At 40.9% G+C, this 21,798-nt stretch overlaps 1 protein-coding gene across 1 annotated transcript in view; it reads left to right on the forward strand.

Moving 5' to 3' along the window:
• The window catches only part of ROR1 (receptor tyrosine kinase like orphan receptor 1), a 396,422-nt gene that overhangs the window by 202,611 nt on the left and 172,013 nt on the right, over nucleotides 1-21,798 (forward strand). Inside the window, exon 2 of the mRNA XM_044914331.1 lies at nucleotides 17,930-18,001. Coding sequence (XP_044770266.1) covers nucleotides 17,930-18,001 — 72 coding nt within the window. The remainder of the gene's footprint in view (nucleotides 1-17,929; nucleotides 18,002-21,798) is intronic.

The following is a 21,798-nucleotide window of genomic DNA, read 5'->3' on the forward strand; positions in this document are numbered from 1 at the left end:
CCCTTCTCCCTCTCATGCTCTATCATTCTCTCTCCCTCTCAATAAATAAATAAAAATTAAAAAAAAAATTTAAAAAAAAACATTCTGGGTTTCTACATTGTTTCTTGAGGATGTGGTGTCTAGATCTCTTATCATGTGTCTCAACTGATTCTGGACTGCAGTTTGTCTCAGATAATAGAGTGACTGGGAATTTCATCATTTCTCCCATTCTTTTGGCTTTGCTCCCTAACAGTGATGTCCATATGGAAGAATGGTTGTGTGGATATTGGTGAATCACTTCAACAGACTAAACTGCCCCTCATTTCTTTCCAGCATTTCTTCCTCATTGCTCAGAATGCCTCATGTCTATAGTGCTTGCTTTTTCTTCAGTTTTGTATCAGTCTTGAATCATTTCACATCATCTCCATTTGTTTTTTTCTTTCCTAGCTGTCAGCTCCTTAAGAGGGAAAAGGTAGTCCCTGCTCCCATATACCTTCCTCATGGTCCCACCAGCAAACAGAGGACACAAGGGCTATATTTTTGAAATAAAAGTGAGTTGCACTCTTGGATATGGAGCTGTGTATTCTGACATAGTCACAGGCTCCTTTGAGGGCATTGGCTGGAAAGAGGTCTTTTCCATTGTTGAAGCGAACACCTGAAGACTTGCCCAGGAAGAGAAGGTTGGGGTGGGAGGGTTCTTTTGGCTGAAACTCCAAGGAGCACTTTGAACTTGGGTCATCAGACATGAAAGTCTAGGGAGGGCTTGCTTCACCCCACCCCACCCTGTCCTGTAATGCATTGACTCTTCAATGCCAAGCTAAATTGCCAGTTTCCAAATTTGCCCTTAGGAGGATGAACGGAGTGCCTTGGAAGTAGTGGTGCTGTTTTTGAAGGGACCTGAGCAGTTGAAAGTATTCTGCATATTTCTGATTTACATGCCTAACTCATCTAAGTGTCTTTTCTTTATGAGCTCTTTAACATCCAAGAAGAATTTTCTGTTTCATCATGAACCTTTTTTGCCCTGAAAAACCAAATCCCAAACCTCTTTTCCAGAGAAGGGAAGTTGTATTTTTGTCAAGGATAAAATATTCGAATGGCACTCTTTTCCAGCAACTCAACTGTGTGTTTGAAAACCTAGTTCCTCACGTATCATGTCATATGTTTACATTAAAAAAAAGGGTAAAAGCCAGATTCTCTTCCTGCCTTTAAAAACAAAAAAAGTGACGGGGAAGGGGGAATAACTCACTTTCTTGGCATTTTAATAGAATACCCAGAATCCTCCTGGCATAAGGCACTATTATCGTTGAATGGCACGTTAAAACTGTGTGTAAGCTAAAAACCCTATCTTCAGGAAAGGACTAGTAGATTCACTTACTGTTGATATACATAAGCTTTATGGCATGGGTTCTGTGACTTCTACTTTACCCACTCAGAACATTGAAAAATATTTATCTGTAATTCACAGCCATTTTTCAAATATTTGGGGTTGCCAAATTGCTGACATACAATTAAATGAGGTCTTATCTTGCAAGGTCAAGGCAATGTGGTCACTTCTTAGTTTGCCTGTTTGCCATATATGCATTTGGAATGATGCCATGCATGCCTCGTGATGAGCACCCAACACAGGCATTCTGCATCTGGTGGTGTAGAAAACCAGCCAATCACCAGTGAATGAATGGCAGGGAGAGACAGCCTGTGGTCACCATTGTCTCCCATGTCTAAGTTGGTCTCTGGTTGGTTTATCTGTGCAACAGATTTCACTTTTGTTACACTGTGATTTAGTTGCTATATACATCAAGATCTGCCACCTGGGGAAGTTTACAGACATCAGGAATTAATGCTTTTGAGTTTCTTTACGGTAAAAAAAGGAAGACCTAAGAATGTCTACACAGATTGGAACACCCTAAGAGGGGATTATCAGTAGCTGTTAATCTCTAAGCACATTAGGGAATCCAGTCTACCATCACCAACATCATTGTCATGAAATGTGATGACCCTTCTCTCCTCTATATCAGCTTCCTTGCTTGACTAACTCTACCTCTCACATTTCACCTTTCAGTGTGGAGAACATGATACGACAATAGGAAAGGGGAATGTGACATCTGTCCACTGTGACCAAAATTCCCTGACCTTATATTTTGACATTGTAACTTTTGGGGAGAATTTCTTTTGGTGTATTTTTTGTTTTGTTTTGTGAACTTAAAAAAACAAAAAACAAACAACACAACCCTTGTAGATGTCAGAATTTAAAATATAAGTATTAGGTGATACCTAAAATGCCCAGAGAATGGAGCAAACATCCCTGTATTGGTTAATTATATCACGTGGATTTCTGCTCAGAGTATTTGTGTCTAAAGAGATCGAATATATACACACATCCCAGTAAAAGGATTTTGTTAATGATGTTTTAAATAGAGGTCGCTGTAGAGTAGGGGACAGGACCATGGGCTCAAGTTTTAATTGGTCCCTTTTTAGCAATGACTTCTGGTATGTCACTCTCTAATCCTTAGTTTTGTCTCAGTAAAAATGGGGATAATAACCCTTCAATAAATGCTTGTGAAAATATGTGTAAATGTGTTTTGCAAGCTATCATTGATATAGGAAATGTGACTAATATGGTTGTCCCATTAGTGTTGTATTTGCTGACGTCCTCCTCCCCCACTGCCTCTTCCTCCTGCTCATTCTCATCCCTGCAAACCAGTTCCTGCACCTCTGACTCATGTCCTCTTCTGCCTGCTAGCCAATGAGATTCAGCAAATATTAGGTACCTAATAAGTGCTTGGCACTGGAGGGTGTAAAGATGAGTACTCAAAAGAAGCAAAAATGAATGTGTAGCAGTATATAATGAGCTGTTTGTAGTTCCCCAAATTTGCTTAGCTCCCTGGTCCAAAAGAGCCTTTTGTCTGCCTAACTAATGTCTACTTGTTCTTGAGGACTCAACTCAAGAGTCAACATCCCTTGACAACTTTTGATGATCAGTTCTATTACTCTCCCATCCACTCTGATGGTGTTCTTCCTCTGGGGTACCATAACGTGCTGGGCATACCTTGAGAGAAACACTCATCATGTAAAAGAATAATCATCAAGTACTCTTTTTTTTTTTAACTCTCCCATTTTACACGTGCTATAAAAATTTAAAAGTACAGAAGGAAGTATAGTAAAAAGTAAGTCTCCTCATCCCTGAGCTGCAGCCCCCAGTTCCCCTCCTCAGATGTTGACATTTCCCAACTTTCGTATATCCCTTTTATAGCTATTTTATATAAATACATATCTAAGTAAGAACATAATTTGTACATAGATTATGTATATATACACAGCATATGAATGCACCTACATATTATATATGATATCATGTATACCCACAAATACAAGAACACACAAGCATTTTTTTTCTTTTTATACAAGTGGTATTTTTCTCTGTATATGGTCAGTATTTTGCTTTTTATTTTTTTAATAAATTAAGCTTATATTCTGGTGATTTTTTTTTTTTCTAAATCAGTACATACAGAGCTTCTTTATTCTTTTTAACAGTTGCATCGTTTTCCACTGTAAATTTTGGATAGGCTGTAATTTATTTAACCAGTCTCCTGTTGCTGGACAAGTAGGTTATTTCCGATCTTTTTCTGTTACAAATGATACTACAGTGAAAATATTATATAAATATCATCTCATACATGTCAGAGGACATCTGTAAGATACTTTCCTAGAAGTAGAATTGCTATTCACAGGGCATTTGCATTTAAAATTTCATCAATTGCCAACTTGTACCAAGGGTACCTGTTGCCCCAAGTCCCTCTCAATATAGTGAGTTATTAAGCTCTTTTAAAATTTCTAATCTGATTGGGAGGAAACGACATCTCATTGACATTTTAATTTACATTTTTTATATTGTCAGTGAGTTTAGTATGTTTTCATGTGTTTAAAAAACCACATACATTTCCTTATCTGTAAAATTGTCTATTTCCACTTACCTCTTACATTCTTAGATTTTTTTTTTCTCGCTTATTTATAGAACTTTTGCTTCCCATATTATGGCAGCTAGTCCTTTGCCTTTCGAGTCGCAGTAATTTTTTTCTTCCCAGTTTCTCTTTTTTTTTTTATATTAGTTTTGCTTTTTGCCTTGTAGAATAGTAATGCAAACAAATTTATCATCTTTCTTTTCACGGCTTTTAAATTTCATGTCAAACTTTGAAAAGCCTTTTTCACTCCAAGATTGCCGCACAAATTTTTCCCAGGTGCTGAAGATATGCTTGCTGGAGTGGGGACCTTGAGGCAGCAGGTCAGGGTAAGTGAGGGCAGCAGAGCTGGTGAGGAAGGTCTTCTGGTGGATGATGTCACAGCATGGGACCTTGACTGTGAACTCCCGGGAGAGGCAGCGTGACAGGCCCCGTCAGGCTGCTTCTCACTCCCAAACGCTTCCACTGGCCGCAACAGAGTTGGTTGACCAAATACCTTGGTCATCCCTGACTGGAAATGGCTGACCACATTCCACACGGGGAAGGTTTACATCTTCTATGAGCAAAGCAGCCATTAAGAACATTCTCTTATCAGCCGGAGATCAAGTAGCCCATCTCAGTAGGTGACACACATGAGCAAATAGGCCACCCCATCCATCATGTGCACGGTAGCATCGGTCGTTCCCGTTCACTGCAGTTGACTAGAAAGGCCTCCTGTAATGCTGCTGTTGGACAGCTCAGGGAGGAGAAAAAGCCATCCTTTTCACTTCAGAGGGGATTTTTGGCAAACCCAAAGCAGGTCTTGCACTACTGTGAGAAGTTCCCTGGGGCCTACAGCTGCAAATACCAAGGCTGCTTCAAGGCTGCAGGTAGAACTACATTTCCGAGGCAGATATCAATCCTTGGGAACCTACTCAAACTGTTTTCATCAGGTTTGAAAACCAAAACAGCCTTGGCAGATTGATGGTGGAAGAGAACAGTCATAAAAGTAATTACGTGCAAAATTATTTTTGTTTCCGATAAGAGAAATGAATAAAAAGTGTGTTGCACAAGAGGAGGACCAAATCGCCAACTTTGAATAGCAGTGGCTGTTAGTTGAGCTCTGGGTTGGTGGATGTGAGACAGTCATTCTTTCCAGAGCATTGTTTGAAAGAGGTCCCGTCCTTTTGCATCTCTTAAATCCGATCAGATGAGCCACGGACACACAACCCTGTCAGAGGAGGGTGGCTCCCTCCCACAGGCAGTTCTCCCTTGTACTTCACAGCAACGAAAGGAGGCTCCTCCCCCATTTGTTCTTATTTCTGAATGCACAGGAATATTTGAAATTTGGTCAATTTATTTAGTGGAAAGACTGTGGGCTTTGGAATCAGAAAGACTGGATTCAAATCCTGGCTTTTTCCCTCTTTGGCTTTAGGCTGGTTCCTAACTTCACTGAGCCTTGGTGTTCTTATCTTTAAGTGGGTATCTATTACCCACACACAATCCTATAAAATCACCCCAAAATTTTATGACAAGCATTTATCTCATGAGTCAGTGTGTTGGCTGTGTGGTTCTTTGATCTGGACTAGACCAAGATCTCGGCACATTCTGTTAGCCAAAGCAAGTCACAAAGGCCAGCCCAGATTCAGGTTGGGGAGGTAGACTCCATCTCTTCATGGGAAGAACTACAAAAGGGTGTGGATGACAGGGAGGAATGACCTGTGGCCATTTTGCATCCTACCATTCTACCTTATACTGATAAATGTAATAATACATGGAGAGTCCCACTGTTGTCACCTGAACATTCAGAGGACATTTGTTAGTGCCTACTATGTATGCAGGTTGATGCTGTGCGTAATGTAGAGCTAAGTAAGACTTCATCTCTAGCCACAGGAAATATACAGTTTTAAAGAGAAGCACGCTAAAGCAATTGTAGATTACCTTACAAACCATAAAGTGTCTTAAGGGAGGAACAGAAAACACAATGGGACCTCAGAAGAGGGAGAGATTGAACTAAGAGGCTCTGAGAAGGGATTCTGGTCCCAACTTAGGCTCTCCATAATGTTTCTCTCTATTTAATTTTAATTATTGATCTCCTTAGGCTATCAACAATGACATGGTACAGGAAACCCAGTCCAGATGGGTAAAAGCATTTTAAACTGGAGCAATTTGAGACAAATTAAGTATTTGAAAATTGCCAGCCATGTAGATCCTACACGTCCAGGCTAATACGGCTGGAGCAAGACCATCTTACTATCTTGTAGGATAATAGTAATCCTCTTAAATTTACCTCTCTGATTAAAATAATTTCCACCAACCCAAGAGTCCCTCAATCCCATTAACTGAAATACTTGGTTTCCAGGACCAACCAGAAGGTAGAAATTATACTTTGAATAGATTTTTTTTTCTGAAAGTAGTTCTTTTTAAAAATTTCACTCCTCACTCTTTGGAACTTTGAAATGATTGAATTAACAGTGTGCAAGGGAATTAGAGAAAAAACAAACCTTAAAACTGGGGAAGTGTCTTCACCAGCAGTGTAATGGAGAGCCTGCGTGGAGCCAGGGCTGAGTGAGGGAAGACCGCGGCTACCTTCTCATCAGAAGATGACATGCCAGGGGCGCCTGGGTGGCTCAGTTCGTTGGGCGTCTGCCTTCGGCTCAGGTCATGATCCCAGGGTCCTGGGATCGAGCCCCACGTCGGGCTCCCTGCTCCGCGGGAAGCCTGCTTCTCCCTCTCCCACTCCCCCTGCTTGTGTTCCCTCTCTCGCTGTGTCTTTCTCTGTCAAATAAATAAAATCTTTAAAAAAAAAAAAAAAGAAGATGACATGCCAGGGGACTTTAGGCAAGTTCTCTGGCTGAGTCTGGGTTTCTTCATCTCCAACCAGGGTATGATTATCTCGGGCCTTGATCCTTCACATGTGGAGTCATGAGCTCATGTCTGTTCTGTGTACAGACTTTCTTGAAAGGAAGAGTGCTACCTAAATACAAGGTATTTGTGTTACTGTAAGGTGCTTGGAATCTTAATAGCTTTTTCAACTGCATCCAAAGTGGGCTTCTCTTTGTAAATGCTATAAGTGGCTGAGAATCAAAGCTGAAAAGGGTTTTGTTTCTTTCTCCTTCTATGTCTAGGATAGGATGACTGCATATGTTTAGAGAGTGCCCAATTTGCCCGTTTGGGAGAGAGTTCCACAAACAGAATTCCCAGCCATTGAGATCCTATGAGACGATACTGCTTTGTTCTTTACAGGTTGATAATTTTTCTCCTAAAAGTCTAATTGGCTGAATTGGTCAACCAATTAAGAGAACCTTCAAGTTAAACATAAATACTTGGCTTTGCAAGTCATTCAAGAGGTACCAATTTTGTTCTTGGTTAATATTCATTAAGCTGTCTCAATATTGAGGTTGCTGACCACTTGGACTTTTTACAGCAAATATGAGGTAAGTTTTAGTCTGCCAATTTCCTTTCACCTCGATTCTTAAATTATATTAAATTTTATCAGTTCAGTTAAACCTTTCTGTGTTTTTCTTTCTTTTTTTTTTTTTTTTTTGCAGGCATATCATTATTTGATTATTTGAGTTTTCCTAAACTGGTGGTTTATAGAAGACTAGTGCTAGGGTGGTTATCTAAGACTCACTTAAGGAGATTTGATAGTTTAGGGATAGGGGGTCCCAGAATCTGGATTTGTTTAATGTGCTCCCCAGCCAGGTTTGGGAACCAGTGCATTAAATGCCCTTCAAGCTGTATCTATGGTAAGTAAAAAAATTTTTACTGAATAGTGAGAGCTGCTACTTTACCTTTTTCTGGGCATTGAACTCAGCTCCAGATATTTTCCTAAGTAATCCTCATCACAGTCCTGTGAGGTCATCACCCTTATGCCCGTTTTATGAATGAGGACCTGTGAAGTAATTTGCCCAAGGTTATAAGCTAGTATGTGACAGAGCTGGGAGTTGAACATGTCTGACTCTCAGTCAACATAACACCTTTAATCCCTCTGCTATGCTGCCTCCCATCTAGCCTGTTCAGGATCATGTAGAAACCAGATAGGGTACAAAGGAAGCATAAGACCATAATCCTTGCCCTCAAGAAGTTTACTATCTAATCAGAATGAAAGGAAGACCACTTACTCACTGATGGCCAAAGGACACATGGACCATAGAATTAAGTGCAAATTATAAAATAGAAAATTAGAGTAATTCCAGCTTTTTTTTTGTCTTTTCAACAAAAAAATGATAATCACTAAATGAACAGATTTATGTTGTTTTCTTGTTGAATTGCATGGTTGTGTTGCTGTGATTTAAACAGAGAAGTATACTACTACTTAAGGCTCAAACATGAGAAAGATTTTATTGATGTCAGCATTACACTATTTCAAGGAGATGAAATGTGTGCATCAAACCTCCTGTTTTATGTATTCTGTTTCCTCATTGGCCTGACTGGAGCGGAAGTCATTTAACCTGTGCATAGTAGCATGTTAAGTGGACAGTTATTTTCTCTTTCCAGGACCAAGTGTAAATTAGAAAGCTAAAAGGAACTGAAAATTTGGAACCTCTTAGACAGGTTAGACTAACCGTCCATTCCCAGTAGATATTTACATTGCTAAGAAGATAAAAGCACAGAGGACCCAGTCCCAGTTGAAGAATCAATTTAGGAAGTGTATAAATCACTAAACTTGGGAGAAGCATTCTCTGCTTCTAGTAGAAGCCTTCTTTATTTTTTTTTAAATTTTTTTTATTTTTTTAAAGATTTTATTTATTTATTTGACAGAGAGAGACAGCGAGAGAGGGAACACAAGCAGAGGGAGTGGGAGAGGGAGAAGCAGGCTTCCCGCGGAGCAGGGAGCCCAATGTGGGGCTCGATCCCAGGTCCCTGGGATCATGACCTGAGCCGAAGGCAGACGCTTAACCCACCGAGCCACCCAGGCACCCCTAGAAGGCTTCTTTAAGTAGTCAGCTTCTGTAGGCAAGGGAAGTTATGTGATTATAGCCGGTGGGACACACCCAGTGTAGAGTTCCCAGCTCCTTATTCACTTTTTGCAGAGAAGAAATCCAGTTTTATTCAAAGGAGGGAATTAGATTATCCAGGTTGCTTGTGTCCATCTAAACATCTGGCTCTCCATAAACCATGTAAGGTTTATCACCAAGGTTTTTGGTGATCCCCAAGCAGGATCCTTCAAGACTGCTCGTTCCATTTACCCCCTACCCCCCCGCCACCACACATACACAAAATTTATCATGCCATATTTTAATTCTTTGTTTACTTCTCTGTGTTCCTACCTCACAGTGAGCTCCAGGAAGTAAGAAACAGTCTTAATTTTGTTCATTACATCCTTACCACCAGAGCTAGCACTTAGCTAGTCTGAAACAGAGTAGGTGCTCAATAAATATTTATTGAATGAATAAATGGGTGATTCAATGAGCAAACAAATACAATCACATCAAACTCCAGGTGAAACTAAGGAGTTTTTAAAGAAACCCTTTGTGGCCTTCTAGTTTTCCAAACTGTCTGCTAATACACTGTGGCTTTAGGGATCACCCAGCACAACTTAACTTTGTTCCCATTGTGTATGGAACCTAACCAAGACTTCATTTGTTTTGCAAGAGTTGGAGTCATAGAATTGCAGCTAGGAAAGCATCTTTCCTGGGTCTCTTGTTTCTTCTGAGTGACAGATGTCTTTGGATTGACCAGAGACCATTACAGGGTAATAGAGTCTTATGACAAAATTGATTATAGATGAAAGTGTGCGTGGGCCATACAAAGGGGAGGATTAAATGGCAAACCCCAGAAGACAAAGACAGATGACACAGCAGGAAAGAAGGAAAAATTGCCAGGAGGCACTTTGAGCGGAAAAGCCTATAAGGAAGAGCAGTGAAGCGGAAACCAGAAGAAATGAGCGAAGTTTGTTAGTGTCATTGGGAATCTGAGGTGTCTGCAGCACCTGAAAGAAAAGGAAATGAGGGGCATCTGGGTGGCTCAGTTGGTTAAGCATCTGCCTTCGGCTCAGGTCATGATCCCAGGGTCCTGGGATCGAGCCTCGCATCAAGCTCCCTGCTCAGCAGGAAGCCTGCATCTCCCTCTCCCACTCCCCCTGCTTGTGTTCCCTCTCTCTCTGTGTCTCTCTCTGTCAAATAAATAAATAAAATCTTAAAAAAAAGAAAAGGAAATGAAACCTACATAGAGACATAGGACCAATTTCTGAGCTAAGCATTTTTCAGCATGCTTCCATCTTTTCTTTACTCTGTCTTTGCCAGCTTGTTCTGAAGCGGAAATAAACTAATTCTTTTGTTCCATGAAGCATCCTTTGAGTCTAGTGAGGGAGTGATAACTGTGGGGATCCATTCATTTCAGCTTCTTCTTGGGGGAAGATCAAGGTTTGAGCCATTTTGAAATTTCTCTTAGGACTTTGCATTGACCCTAAGAAGATCCTGCCTGCTCAGTAATTAGCTGGGATATAGCTTTTTTGTCTTTAAGAAAAAAAACAAAACCAGAAACAACTAGAAGCCTGTGGATTTTGAAATTACTATTTGTTTCCTTGTTGGAAAAAGTTTGATACTATGTAATTGAGTGTGACCATTACTGAGTTATTTGCTGCCATGCTATTTCTAATACCTGGACCTCCTCTCAGACTGGGAGAGTCTTTGCCACCACTTGATCTTTGGGGTTCCCCCTCCCCCAAACTGGAGGATGTACTCTTCCTCATTGCTGCCTTGGAACCTTCTGTTTGCCGCTGTTGTACTTCTAATCACATATTTATTTTTAGAATCAGGCTTATTTAACATTTTCAACACATTTTCCAGTTTATTTGCTTATTATTGCTTCTTGCATACAACTCCTTCCTTCTAGATTCAGCTTCCTTTTTACTGAAATAGAGAATTTAGCACAAAAGGCTGTGAGTGGATTTATAACAGTTTTATTTTTAATAGCCAGAAAATGGAAACAACCAAACGTCCAAGGTCAGTGGTTAAACAAAGTGTGGTACATCCATACTATGGAATACTACTCAGCAATGAGAAAGAATAAACCATTGATGCATGCGGCAAATTGGCTGGGTCCCAAGGGCATTGTAGGGGTCTATTTATATATCATTCTTGAAACAACAAAATTATAGAGATGGAGAACAGATTAGGGAGTGTCAAGTGTTAAGAATGGTTGGGAGGAGGGTGATGGGTGTGACAATAAAGGGGTAACATGAGGGAGATCTTGGTGGTGATGACAAGATAAAGATCTTGATTACAGAGGTGGTTATATGAATCTACACATGATAAAATGACATAGAACTTGATATACGCTCAGTAACAATGTCAAATTCCTCATTTTGATGCTGTGCCATGATTATATAATCTGTAATCATGGAGAGAAACTGGGTGAAGTGTACATTGGACTTCTCTGGTCTTTACACACCTTTTTGATTTCTTAAAGAGATGTGCCTTCCAGCCCTTCCCAATTCCTAGACTATAAGGATCTAGCAGTTTCTCTGGGCCATTGGAGGAAATGTTTTTCAGCTCCTTCCCACAGATGGGGATGTTCTCCCAGTCTCTAGTAAAGGCTTTAAGCAAGAACTCAGATCTCTCTCTGGCCACATCTTTGGTTTTCAAGTGAGCATTGAAACTGAGCCTCCAACCCAGAGGGTCTATATTTATAAGGCACCTTCCACATCAGCTTCTACTTACTGTTCTCTTCCTTTTCGGCACCTGAGAATTTCTTTCCTTTCAAGCTCAGCTATGCATCATATATTGTTTTGTGATATTTTATTCAGTACTCTTGGTGTTTTTAGTCTGGTTGGGGTGAGGTGAGAGGAATGACTCATGGGACAGGGAGGCTATTTCTGTCAGTTTCTATTGTTACCATATCATGCTGTTTATAATTGTGTTTCTGTACTCTCCCAGTGGACTGAGAGTTCTTGAAAATGTCAGGGACCAGGACAAGCTTTTTCATCCCAGTTCTTATACATATAAAGTGCTAATACACATGTGTGTGTTGAATGAATGAATGAGTGAGTGAGTGAGTGACTCTCTAGTTCCATGGAAGAGAGCCCAGTATGATAGTTTTTAAGTAAGATAGTTCTGAAGATTATTTTTATTGACTTTAAAGGACGTGTGTTATTATGCTTTGTGTAGCATAATTCCTTTAAATACAAGAAGTGCATGTGATCTATAATATTAATTTAGCAGATTTAAAGAAGGAAGTGGTATGTCCAAAGAAAAACAAGGCATTTAAGGGTGATTCAAGAAGCATTTCCTCCCATCCCTTTGTGTCCCTCACTATTCTTTTTGGGTTTTAGAATTAGGAAACCAGGCATTGATAGGGAGGAGGTGTGTGGTCTCAGGTACCAGTTCTCAAACTATATTCTACAGAGCTTAGAATTCACAGGGATCTTCTGGGGCTGAAGGGGGCCTAAGCCAGAGAGAAGTGGATACACCTTCCAGCATCCCCCCGCCCCCTGATTTTGACACAGTTGGAGACACTCTGGTTCTGCTGTCAGACTGCCCTCCCCAGATTGATCGGAATTCCTACCCCTCTCCCGACAAGCTGAGTAGAAAAGTGCCTTAATATGTCTGCCTCAGGTTCTTCAATCTTAGAATGGAGATAGTCATGGTACCTGACAATGGACTTGTTGACAAGATCTCTGAGCCCCCCACATATTAAGAAAACATGGACAACTTTTTTTTTTTTAATTCCCTCTATGTAAAAATATGAATAATACCACAAATTTTGGTACATTTAAATTTTTTCTTCAACAAATTAATGGCTTGGCCACCTGCATAGTAATTATGCTATTTACAAAGTCATTATAGGCTTTAAAAAAATACATGATTTCATAGTGCAGTGTAGATAGTGTGGTCGGGAATGGAGCAGGGGGGTTACGGTGGCAGGACCGTGCCCTCTTTTCTCTCTGTGACTGTACTGATAGCTTCACTTAAAGATTAATCAGAAATCCAAATTTGAGGTCACTGAGTATTGTAAGGTCGTAGTGGACACTGAGCCTAGTAATTCTCCAGTCCTGAGTATCTCACATGGGGTGAGAAAGGCTCTAACTTCCCTCTCTCCTCAGTAAGTTAAGTTCCCAGAGTGGAAGGGCCCCTCATTCAAGATCCCAAATGCGGGGTGATTGTGAACCCAGAGCTGGGGCAATGCCCTGGCTGACTGACCCCCTTGCACCGTTAGGGAATGTACCCTGCCTGACTGTTACTTTCCCAAACAGGTACTCTTGGTGAAGGTAATTTATGGGTACAGGTCACTGATGGCTAGGGGCTTCTCCTCCACTGAAGCACTGGAGACAGGAAGGAACCATGGCTGAGAGCCATCACCACATAATATCTAGAATAACACAGCATAGCAGAAACTTGAAGCCGTCAGCATGCCTACCTCCTTCCCAGCCTGCCCTAGTCCCCAGTGACCATGAACAGAAAAGAAAGTGTGCCCGTTTTGTGTGACTGACCCTGGAGGTTTGAAAATGCCCTGTGTGTCTCTCTGAACTCAACTTTTAAGGATACGTATCACATCTTAGGGGCACAGACAGAAGACAATGGAGCACAGAGAGAAGGCAGCAATGCATTTCTTTCTAAGCCATTTCTAAGGCCTGGCCCTACATAGAACTTCTGTGATTTTTGCCAAGTCACTTGACTGCCGTGGGCCTCACTTTCTTCATCTGAAAAACGAGACTGTACCATATTAGAGGCTTAATTTGTTGTTGTTGTTTTGTTTTTGTTTTTGTTTAAAGCATCAGAGCCTTTTCCACAATATCTGATAGGTAAAACAAAGACATGGAAAATTGTTCCTGTTGAAGGAGGGTCTAGAGCCTTGTCCTCTTGTCCTCTCTCCCCCTAAAGCCTCTAATGTTCCTCTATAAAGATACCCCCACAAAATCCGGTGGGTGCAAAAAACAGAGTGTATCTAGGGCACACCCAGATATAACATTCTGGGACTCAGTGGTTCTGGTCAGGAAGGGCACTGGGGTAGCCATTTATTCCTTCTACTTGGCCCTTGTGACCACTGGGCTGGCCACTAGTCTCCTGATATGCTGGTTTGTGTCTGTGTAACCTCACGTATCCCTGCATCAGGATACAGGATGTGGCATGGCTGGGTGCTTCTTGCAAGAGCTTCTACATCCTGTGAACGTTGGGTCTCTACCTGCCAACTGCTGAGATGAACCAGTAATCCTTTCAGAGAGCACAGGCTTTTATCAATGAGGAGGATTCAAGGCTTATTTTTTTTTCCTTTCCTCCAAATAACACTCCCACTGTTCCGGCTTAAATACCAAAACCTTATGGTTTGCAGAATCAGTGCCAAGAAGTCAATCATCAGTGAAACTGCAAAGATAATAGCTCCTATTGATCAAATCGGGAGAAGAATGGTCTGCCCTCCTGCAGAGGTCAGGGAAGATAAGGGCTGGAGTTTTCTAAAACACACTTGATTTGCCTAAATTAGATAAAAGTACATAAAAGCACTTATGTTCTTAAGAGAACTGGTGACCAATTCGGGAAAACCTCACAAAAATGAAAAGATTGGCTAAGATTAGTAAGGCATGAGAAATACAGAGTCTTTCCTAAAAGAGAGAGAATGTGTTGTTTCAAACCTAGACGGTGACATAGCAGCTAACAGGAGTATGTCTGCCTAGAGGGTGGTTATTATCTGCCTTACTAGACAGAGAGGAAGGCACAGAAGATCTCAAGTGTCCACTCTGTGCTGGACAGTATGCAGGACCCCTTTGGACCATAATCTAATGTAATCCTTACCACAGTGCTGGGAGGTGGCTTTTATTGTCTCCATTTTACAGATGAGAAAATAGAGGTCCAAAGTTGTTAAGTAACTTGCTCGTGATCATAAAATTAGTATTTTAATGTAGGTGTGTGTTTCCATTAAGTATTCTACTATCTCCTAATTGGCACATACCAGTTTGCTCTTACCACAATAATTTCACACAAAGAGGTGTTGCTAGTCGGGTATTAAATGTACTTGGAAATATCTCATCCTTTTGCCATGATGAGGACATAGAAAAGAAGCTGAATCCATCAGTGGAGATCCTACATGGTCGAGGCTGGTGGTTGTGTCTCTCTCTAAAGCTGCTACTGACCTTGGACTCCATGGAGCGCAAGTTGAAAAGTACTGAATTTTTCTCATGTAAAGGTCAACCTTCCTTTTGGGGGAGGGGAAGCTTATTAACATCATTTTTTGTGACGGGGAATTACCATTACTTAACTTTTCACAGAAAATAATCAGCCTTTCTTTTAAAAAATGTGGAAGATAATATTTTTCAGGGAGGTTATTGATATTTTAAGATGTTTTATCTGTTTTTATCATCATTTTATCTGAAAAGCTGAACATGTGGTTATCTAAAGGAATAGATCTTGAGGCTGTGAACAAAATTCCTCAGAATCATCACAATCACTTAATAAGCTTGTGAATTGAAATGATCTTTTCCACAGTCCAAGAGCGGAGTAGTAATTAGTGTCCAGGGACACATGGGGAACAGTTTTACTGTTAGCAGTGCCAAGAATCTATTCATTTGTCATCGGTCCCAAATTATATTCAATCAGCAACTCAAACTCAGGTTAGAAAAACCAAGTGACATAGAGCTAACTTTCTATAAAATTCATACTGTAAAATGAAACCTATGTTTCTGGCAGTTTAACTGTGAGCAGCAGTAAGATGAAGCTATGAAAATGTTGAATGTAAATACTGTCAAGGTTGATCTTAATCCCACCTCTTCCCCACCTTTTGCTTCCTTGCCTGAAATGCTGCCTTGGCTGCCATGTTTCCATTCCCAAGCTCCCTGAAGTCTGGGGATTGGAGTGCTTGATGAGCCCTTTTATATCGTGAACCACAGTCGTCCATAATACTGCAAACAAGAGGCCATTATTCAAAGAGCCGAAGTGGCTGGCAACAGGATTGGGTTGAGAGTGGAGCTGTGGTTGGAGTCATTCATGGAGGGCCCCTGAGTGTAGACAATTAGATCTTCCTCGTGAAATCACCTGCACGAAATACTCATTCCTAGGACAAGTGGTTCATACCAGGCAGAAGCACTGCCTTCTACTGTGGTTTTGGGTTAAGCATTTTTCCCACTTGGGATACTTTTTTCTTTTTCATTTCATATTTTGGAATCTAATGTGCTTTCAGGTTCCTGCCATACCATCTGGCTTCACGTCCCCTTAAAAGAATCTATGCTGTTTTTACCTCAGGACATAGGAGGGGACTGGGGCCATTTGGGTTGGGTAGAGTGTGTGTGGTTTTTCTACTTTCTTTCCCAGCTGCTCTTGGACAGGGAAAGAGGAAAACCAAACAACCCTTTTGTCTCTGCTGTGTGTGACAAGTTGATCAGAGACCCAGTAGAGAAACTAGAAGTGGGCCTTTGCAAGGTCTCAGTGGGTAAACATCCTGTTCTTGGCAAAACTCACTGACTATGGTGTGTGGCATCTATGGCCAAGTGGCAGCCAAGCCCCTCAGTAAATAAGGAAGTGGTAGAAAGTGTGCTTATCTAGGTAAAAAGGTGAAGCCAGAGAGGTAAGATGAAAAACAAATCAGGTTTCACAGACTTGAGTACCAAGTAGCATGAGCTACTAGAGCGGTGTGGGCAATTAGACAGACCTGGATTTGAATCCCAATTCTTCCACTCACTAAAAAGCTCACCTTGCATTTCAGAACCATTTTTAGTGGCTGCCTAGAGTACTGTGTTGAAAAGACTCTAAGGCAGATCCCAGGTTTAATAGGGCAAAAAGGGCTGTAATTGATAATGATGTCTGTACCAGATTGAAGGAAGGAGAATTGACAGCATGGGTGCCATATATCTTTTTTTTTTTTTAAGATTTTATTTATTTGTTTTGAGACAGAGAGAACACGAGCTGGGCAAGGGGCAGAGGGAGAGGGATAAGCAGACTCCCCGCTAAACGCTGAGCCCAACATGGGGCTGGATCCCAGGACCCTGAGATCATGACCTGAGCCAAAGTCTGAGCACCCAGGTGCCCTATATCTAATATCATAGGCTCTGAGTTCTCTGAGATCCTGCTCAGAACTAAAGTTCTATAATACAGTGTGTGTGTGTGTGTGTGTGTGTGTGTGTGTGTGTGTGTGTGTATATGGCCTAAGGGGAGGTTAGTGAAACCCTATTAAAATGTGCTAGTAGATGGTGTCGTGGCTTAAAATTTCAAAAACAACAACAAAAACATCATTTGTGTATTACTGAAGAGTTTTTAAATCTTCATAGTGTATTGTGCCCTTTAGATTGTTGATTTGCTTATTTGCTTTAATTTATGGTGGTTTTTTTAAGATTTTATTTATTTAAGAGAGAAAGAGAGAGAGAGCACGAGCAGGGGGAGGGGCAGAGGGAGAAAAAGAAGCAGACTCCCCATTGAGCAGGGAACCCAGTGTGGGGCTCCATCCCAGAATCCTGGAATCATGACCCGAGCAAAAGGCAGATGCTTAACTGACCCAGGTGGCTCCAAATTTATGGTGGTTTTGAAAATTGCCTTTTAAGTTTAGTTACCTCAATTGACTCTTGTATTCAAATGCTTAGCTTTCATTTGTCTTGACTATAAGTTTCAATGTAGAGACATAGATTTCTCTATTAATAGAAATCCTATCAATTCATGAATACAACAAACAAAATCAGCAAAAGCAATGTGGCTCTCATTTTCCATGGGAAGACTATTGAATATATTAGTCTAGGAGTGGTCTTCTAATAAGAAAAAGAAAAGTTTATGTTTGATAATGTTTGGTCATTTCTGCAGGCTTGGTTTTTTTGTTCATGAAATATCTGTATTTTAATTTTCAAGCCCGCGTTTTAAAGAAAACAGCCTTGCAAGCTGGTCTACAGATTGTTCATCTGGATAGCCTCTGTAATGCAGGCACCTCTGCTGGGCGAGCAGAGCCCTATTCCAGCTTAATAAGCTCTGGGATTGCCCTGGTCTCTCTCAGGAGGCAGGGCCTTTGGAAATCTCCTGTAATGCTTCTAACAGCCCATAAGTTACTTATATATTTAATATCACCCTTGTCTTTCTCCCCTCCCTTCTTTTTCTTTCCAGAAACGGAGTTGTCAGTCACTGCTGAGTTAGTGCCTACCTCATCGTGGAACATTTCAAGTGAACTCGACAAAGGTACACAATGGTGATGCATAGGGGAGGTGGTGGGGGGAGGTGGACAAGGGGAAGAGGAGGTAGAGGGGAAGAGGCGTGAAACTCCATTTTTAATCCTGGCATGGCCTTCTTTGAAATCAACTGCTTCTTAGATCCTTGGTGGTGGGGCGGGGGGGGCAAAATAAATCCCTTGCTTACTTTGTGATTATTTAACATTTAATTACTTGGAATTCTATTATTTCTGGAGAGGTTCCCCCCCCTTTCCTTTCCCTTCTTCCTCTAAAATGTTCCATATGGTAAAAATGCTTCAAGATGTGAAATAGGGTTGTTTCTGACCTTCCTGACATTGCATCTAGTGGATCTTATTTAGGGGATTTGATTCTGCCTGAGCCAGGATTGATCAGAGCTGTTTGCTGGGTGACCTTTTACAGTGAGTATTTGATGTGCTTGCAGGGTTCAGAGCAGAGTATTTGGAATGTTTGTAATTGCCTGTGCGTACAGATGGCGGCCTCCCGTGTGCACGTGGGGAAGAGGTTCCTGCTATGGAGTTGTTGTAGTATTAATTAAGCTCCGCCATATGCTAAGCACCGGCTACTCCACAGAGATCCTGTGTCCTGGAATGGTAAATTGGGACACATCCAAAGCCCCTGCGGGCTGGCTCATCCTACCCTTCCAGGGTTGTTTCCCTCTACTCCCCATTATGTCCCTTTATGTATCTCCAGCGAAATTTCTATTTCTTCTTATATACCCTGTGCTTTTCTTCCTCCCTGCTTTTGCCTAAGCTATTCTTTCCACCTGAATCACCCCTTTTTTCCTTGCCAGTAACCATTCTCTCCCTTCTGCTTGCCACAAATTACTTATCCTTCAAGACCAAGAACAAATTCTGTATTAGCCACAGTCTTATCTAATCCCTCAGCAGGAAGGGGCCTTTCCTTCTTTGGAACTTCCATAGCCCTTTCCCCTCTCCTTCTCTTAGCATTTTCTGTGTTATATCATGGTGATTTATATACCTGTCTATCTCATTCTGAAGACTGAAAGTTCCTTGTAAGTAGGATTTCTATTTTGTTCTTGTTCTTTGTCTTTGTCTCCATCACAGAATCTAGGACAGACTCTTGTTCATAGGAAATCCTCAATAAATATGTGTGGAATAATGAGTCACAACTTATCTCAGGCCATATACCTGGATGGGCACATCTGTATATATACGTGCAAATACATTCAACAAAGTTACCGAGTTTCTGCTTTAGTTCTCGTGTGATTCTAGGTTCTGGGATTGTAGTGATTCAAGCTCAGAAATCATTGTCCTTTATGTCAGATGCCTTTTATAATCAGCTCTCTTTGTCAGCTCATGTGTTCACTGAGCTGTATTTTCTCCCTGAAGAGAAAACCTTATAAAACAGTAATAGGCAAGGTTATGTTAATGCTTATACTTTATTAGTCATTTTAGGGTGGTGGGATGACGTGAGATATCCTTTCACCTTAAATAAAAGGAAGTTTAGAATAATTTTCTCTTGTCAACATTATTTTGGACATTCTTTTTCTAATTTAGGATGAAAACAGGGACTGTATGTTATTCCTCTCCATGTCCAGCACCAGGCACAATGCCTAGGAGGCAGTAGATTTACAACAAATATTTATGAATTTTTTTTGATGTGAAAGAAGACATTAAGCACACTAAATGTCCACTCAGTGCCCACTCTGTGACAAGCACTTTGCTAGGTGTTTTCAAGAATGTGAACATAATTGGCAAGCTCCTTATGGCACCAAGAGCAAAAATGATATCATTGTACACTGCATATTGCTGATCAGGTTCCAGTTATGGCTATAAAAGGACATCAGATACATGCTAAAAAGGCAGCAGAACCCCCAGTCAAGAGCCGAGGCTGCCAGACGTTGAATTTCTACCAGACCAGCACTGTAATTAGCAGTGGGTGCCCTTCAAGAAAGTAGTATCGATAGCTGTGAACCTACTTGCTCAAAAGCTGGACTACGACTGGCCCCAAACTTTCTGTTTGTTCAGCATGGCCTTTCAGAGGACGTGGATGGCTTTCCAGAGATTCTTGGTGTCATATTTCTCTAGAAGAAAATTAGTATATGGCCTTTCATTCCCATTTAGAATGAGAAAGAAAGCTGATTAATTCATTGATTAATTCAGTGAATTAATTAAATCATTCATTGATTAAATCTTTTTTGCTTCCTCCTCTGGTCTGGGCACTGTCTGAAAAATTAGTATTGAAAGATGAATTAGACAAAGGTCTCCGTCCTCCCTGAACATAGAGCCAGGTGGGAAAGACTGATATCTAAATGTATAATCAAAGCCTTCTGGTCATTTTGGTCAATTGGGCTGTCAAGGGACATTCCCCCCTAATTACACAGAGATGCTGGTGGAAGGATACAATGAAAAAAAATTCAGTGACAGGCTGGCACCACAAAAAGGAGAAATCTCCAGGTACCAGAAGAACAAGCTCCATGATAGAGCAGTGATCAGCAAGAAGGAACTAAATAAAGGGTTTTATAAAAATATGGGAAATGTGTATGGTTCTCGGGGGCTAGAGTTTCAGTATCCCTTGGGGATGAGAATTGAGGTCATAGGAAACAAACTTGCTGCTTAGGCTGTCAGTGAGGAATGACTGGACCGAGCATGAAAGAAGGACGATTCTACTGAGGATGTGGTGTGGAAGTCTGTGAACCACCCTGGGCTGTTGGGGTCACCCAGGGGAAATACAAGCCCCAATCTGTGTTATGTGGGGCTTGGGGGTTGGAGTTCTTCTCATGTCGTGCACAAGCTACAAACCAAGGAGAGAATGTAAAAACTTGGTCTGGAATTGATTAAACTCCGAGACCCTCACAGGGGACAACCTAAAACCAGCTCACAAAATGTCTCAATATACCAGTGCCTGTGGCACTCCCACCAAAAACAAAATTTTAAAAATCAGAACCACTAAATAACAACAGCAGATCCCTACTGATGTTAAGTTCGCTTTTAAAAATTATAGTACGTGCAGGAGAGGAATAAAAGAAGCCTACCCTTGGCAAGAGTCAGTAGACAAAACACACAGAGAAGCTCATACCTTAAAACTAAAGACAATAGATCGATTTGAGAGAGAATATATGTTTAAAATATTTCATGGGAAGAATAAATAAATGAAATGTCTCATGGTGAAGAGGAAATAGAAACCATAGGGCAAGCACAGGATAATATGATAAAAAGAAAAGGAGATTTTGAAAGAACCAAGTAGAAATTCTAGAACTGAAGAACAGAGTTATAGAAATTAAAAGCTCATTCAAATGGGTCAAACAGTGGATGCATTCAGCTGAAGAGAGAAATGGTGAGCTGGAAGATAGATTTGAGATAACATGGTGGTTAAGAGAATGAACTCTGGGGCCCAGGTGACTAAGTTTGAATCCTGTGTCTACTACCTAAATTCTGTGTGACTTTGAGCAAGCCACCCTACCTATCTGTGCTTTGGTCTCCTCACTTGTAAGATGAGATAACAAAAGTAATTACCTCATCTGGTTGTTGTGAAAATTGACCCGGCTAGCAAATCTGATAAACTAATTGGAGAGTAAGAAGTAACAGCTGTTTTTGGTTAATATGATTATTACTTTGGGCTTTACAGTAAAACAAAAGTCATAGGTACTTTGGCAGGCGTGTAGGGAAAGCATATTTTGGAGATTTTAGATCCGATTCAATCAGCCCATGTCCACAGCTTTTCCACTCTGGATGAATGTTGCACACATGAACGTTCACCCACATCAGCACCACACTTCTTAGCTTGATAAGCAAGGTTCTCCATGGTCTTACCCTGCTGACTCCT

Source organism: Neomonachus schauinslandi, chromosome 4 (assembly GCF_002201575.2).
Source record: "Neomonachus schauinslandi chromosome 4, ASM220157v2, whole genome shotgun sequence".
Lineage (NCBI taxonomy): Eukaryota > Metazoa > Chordata > Mammalia > Carnivora > Phocidae > Neomonachus > Neomonachus schauinslandi.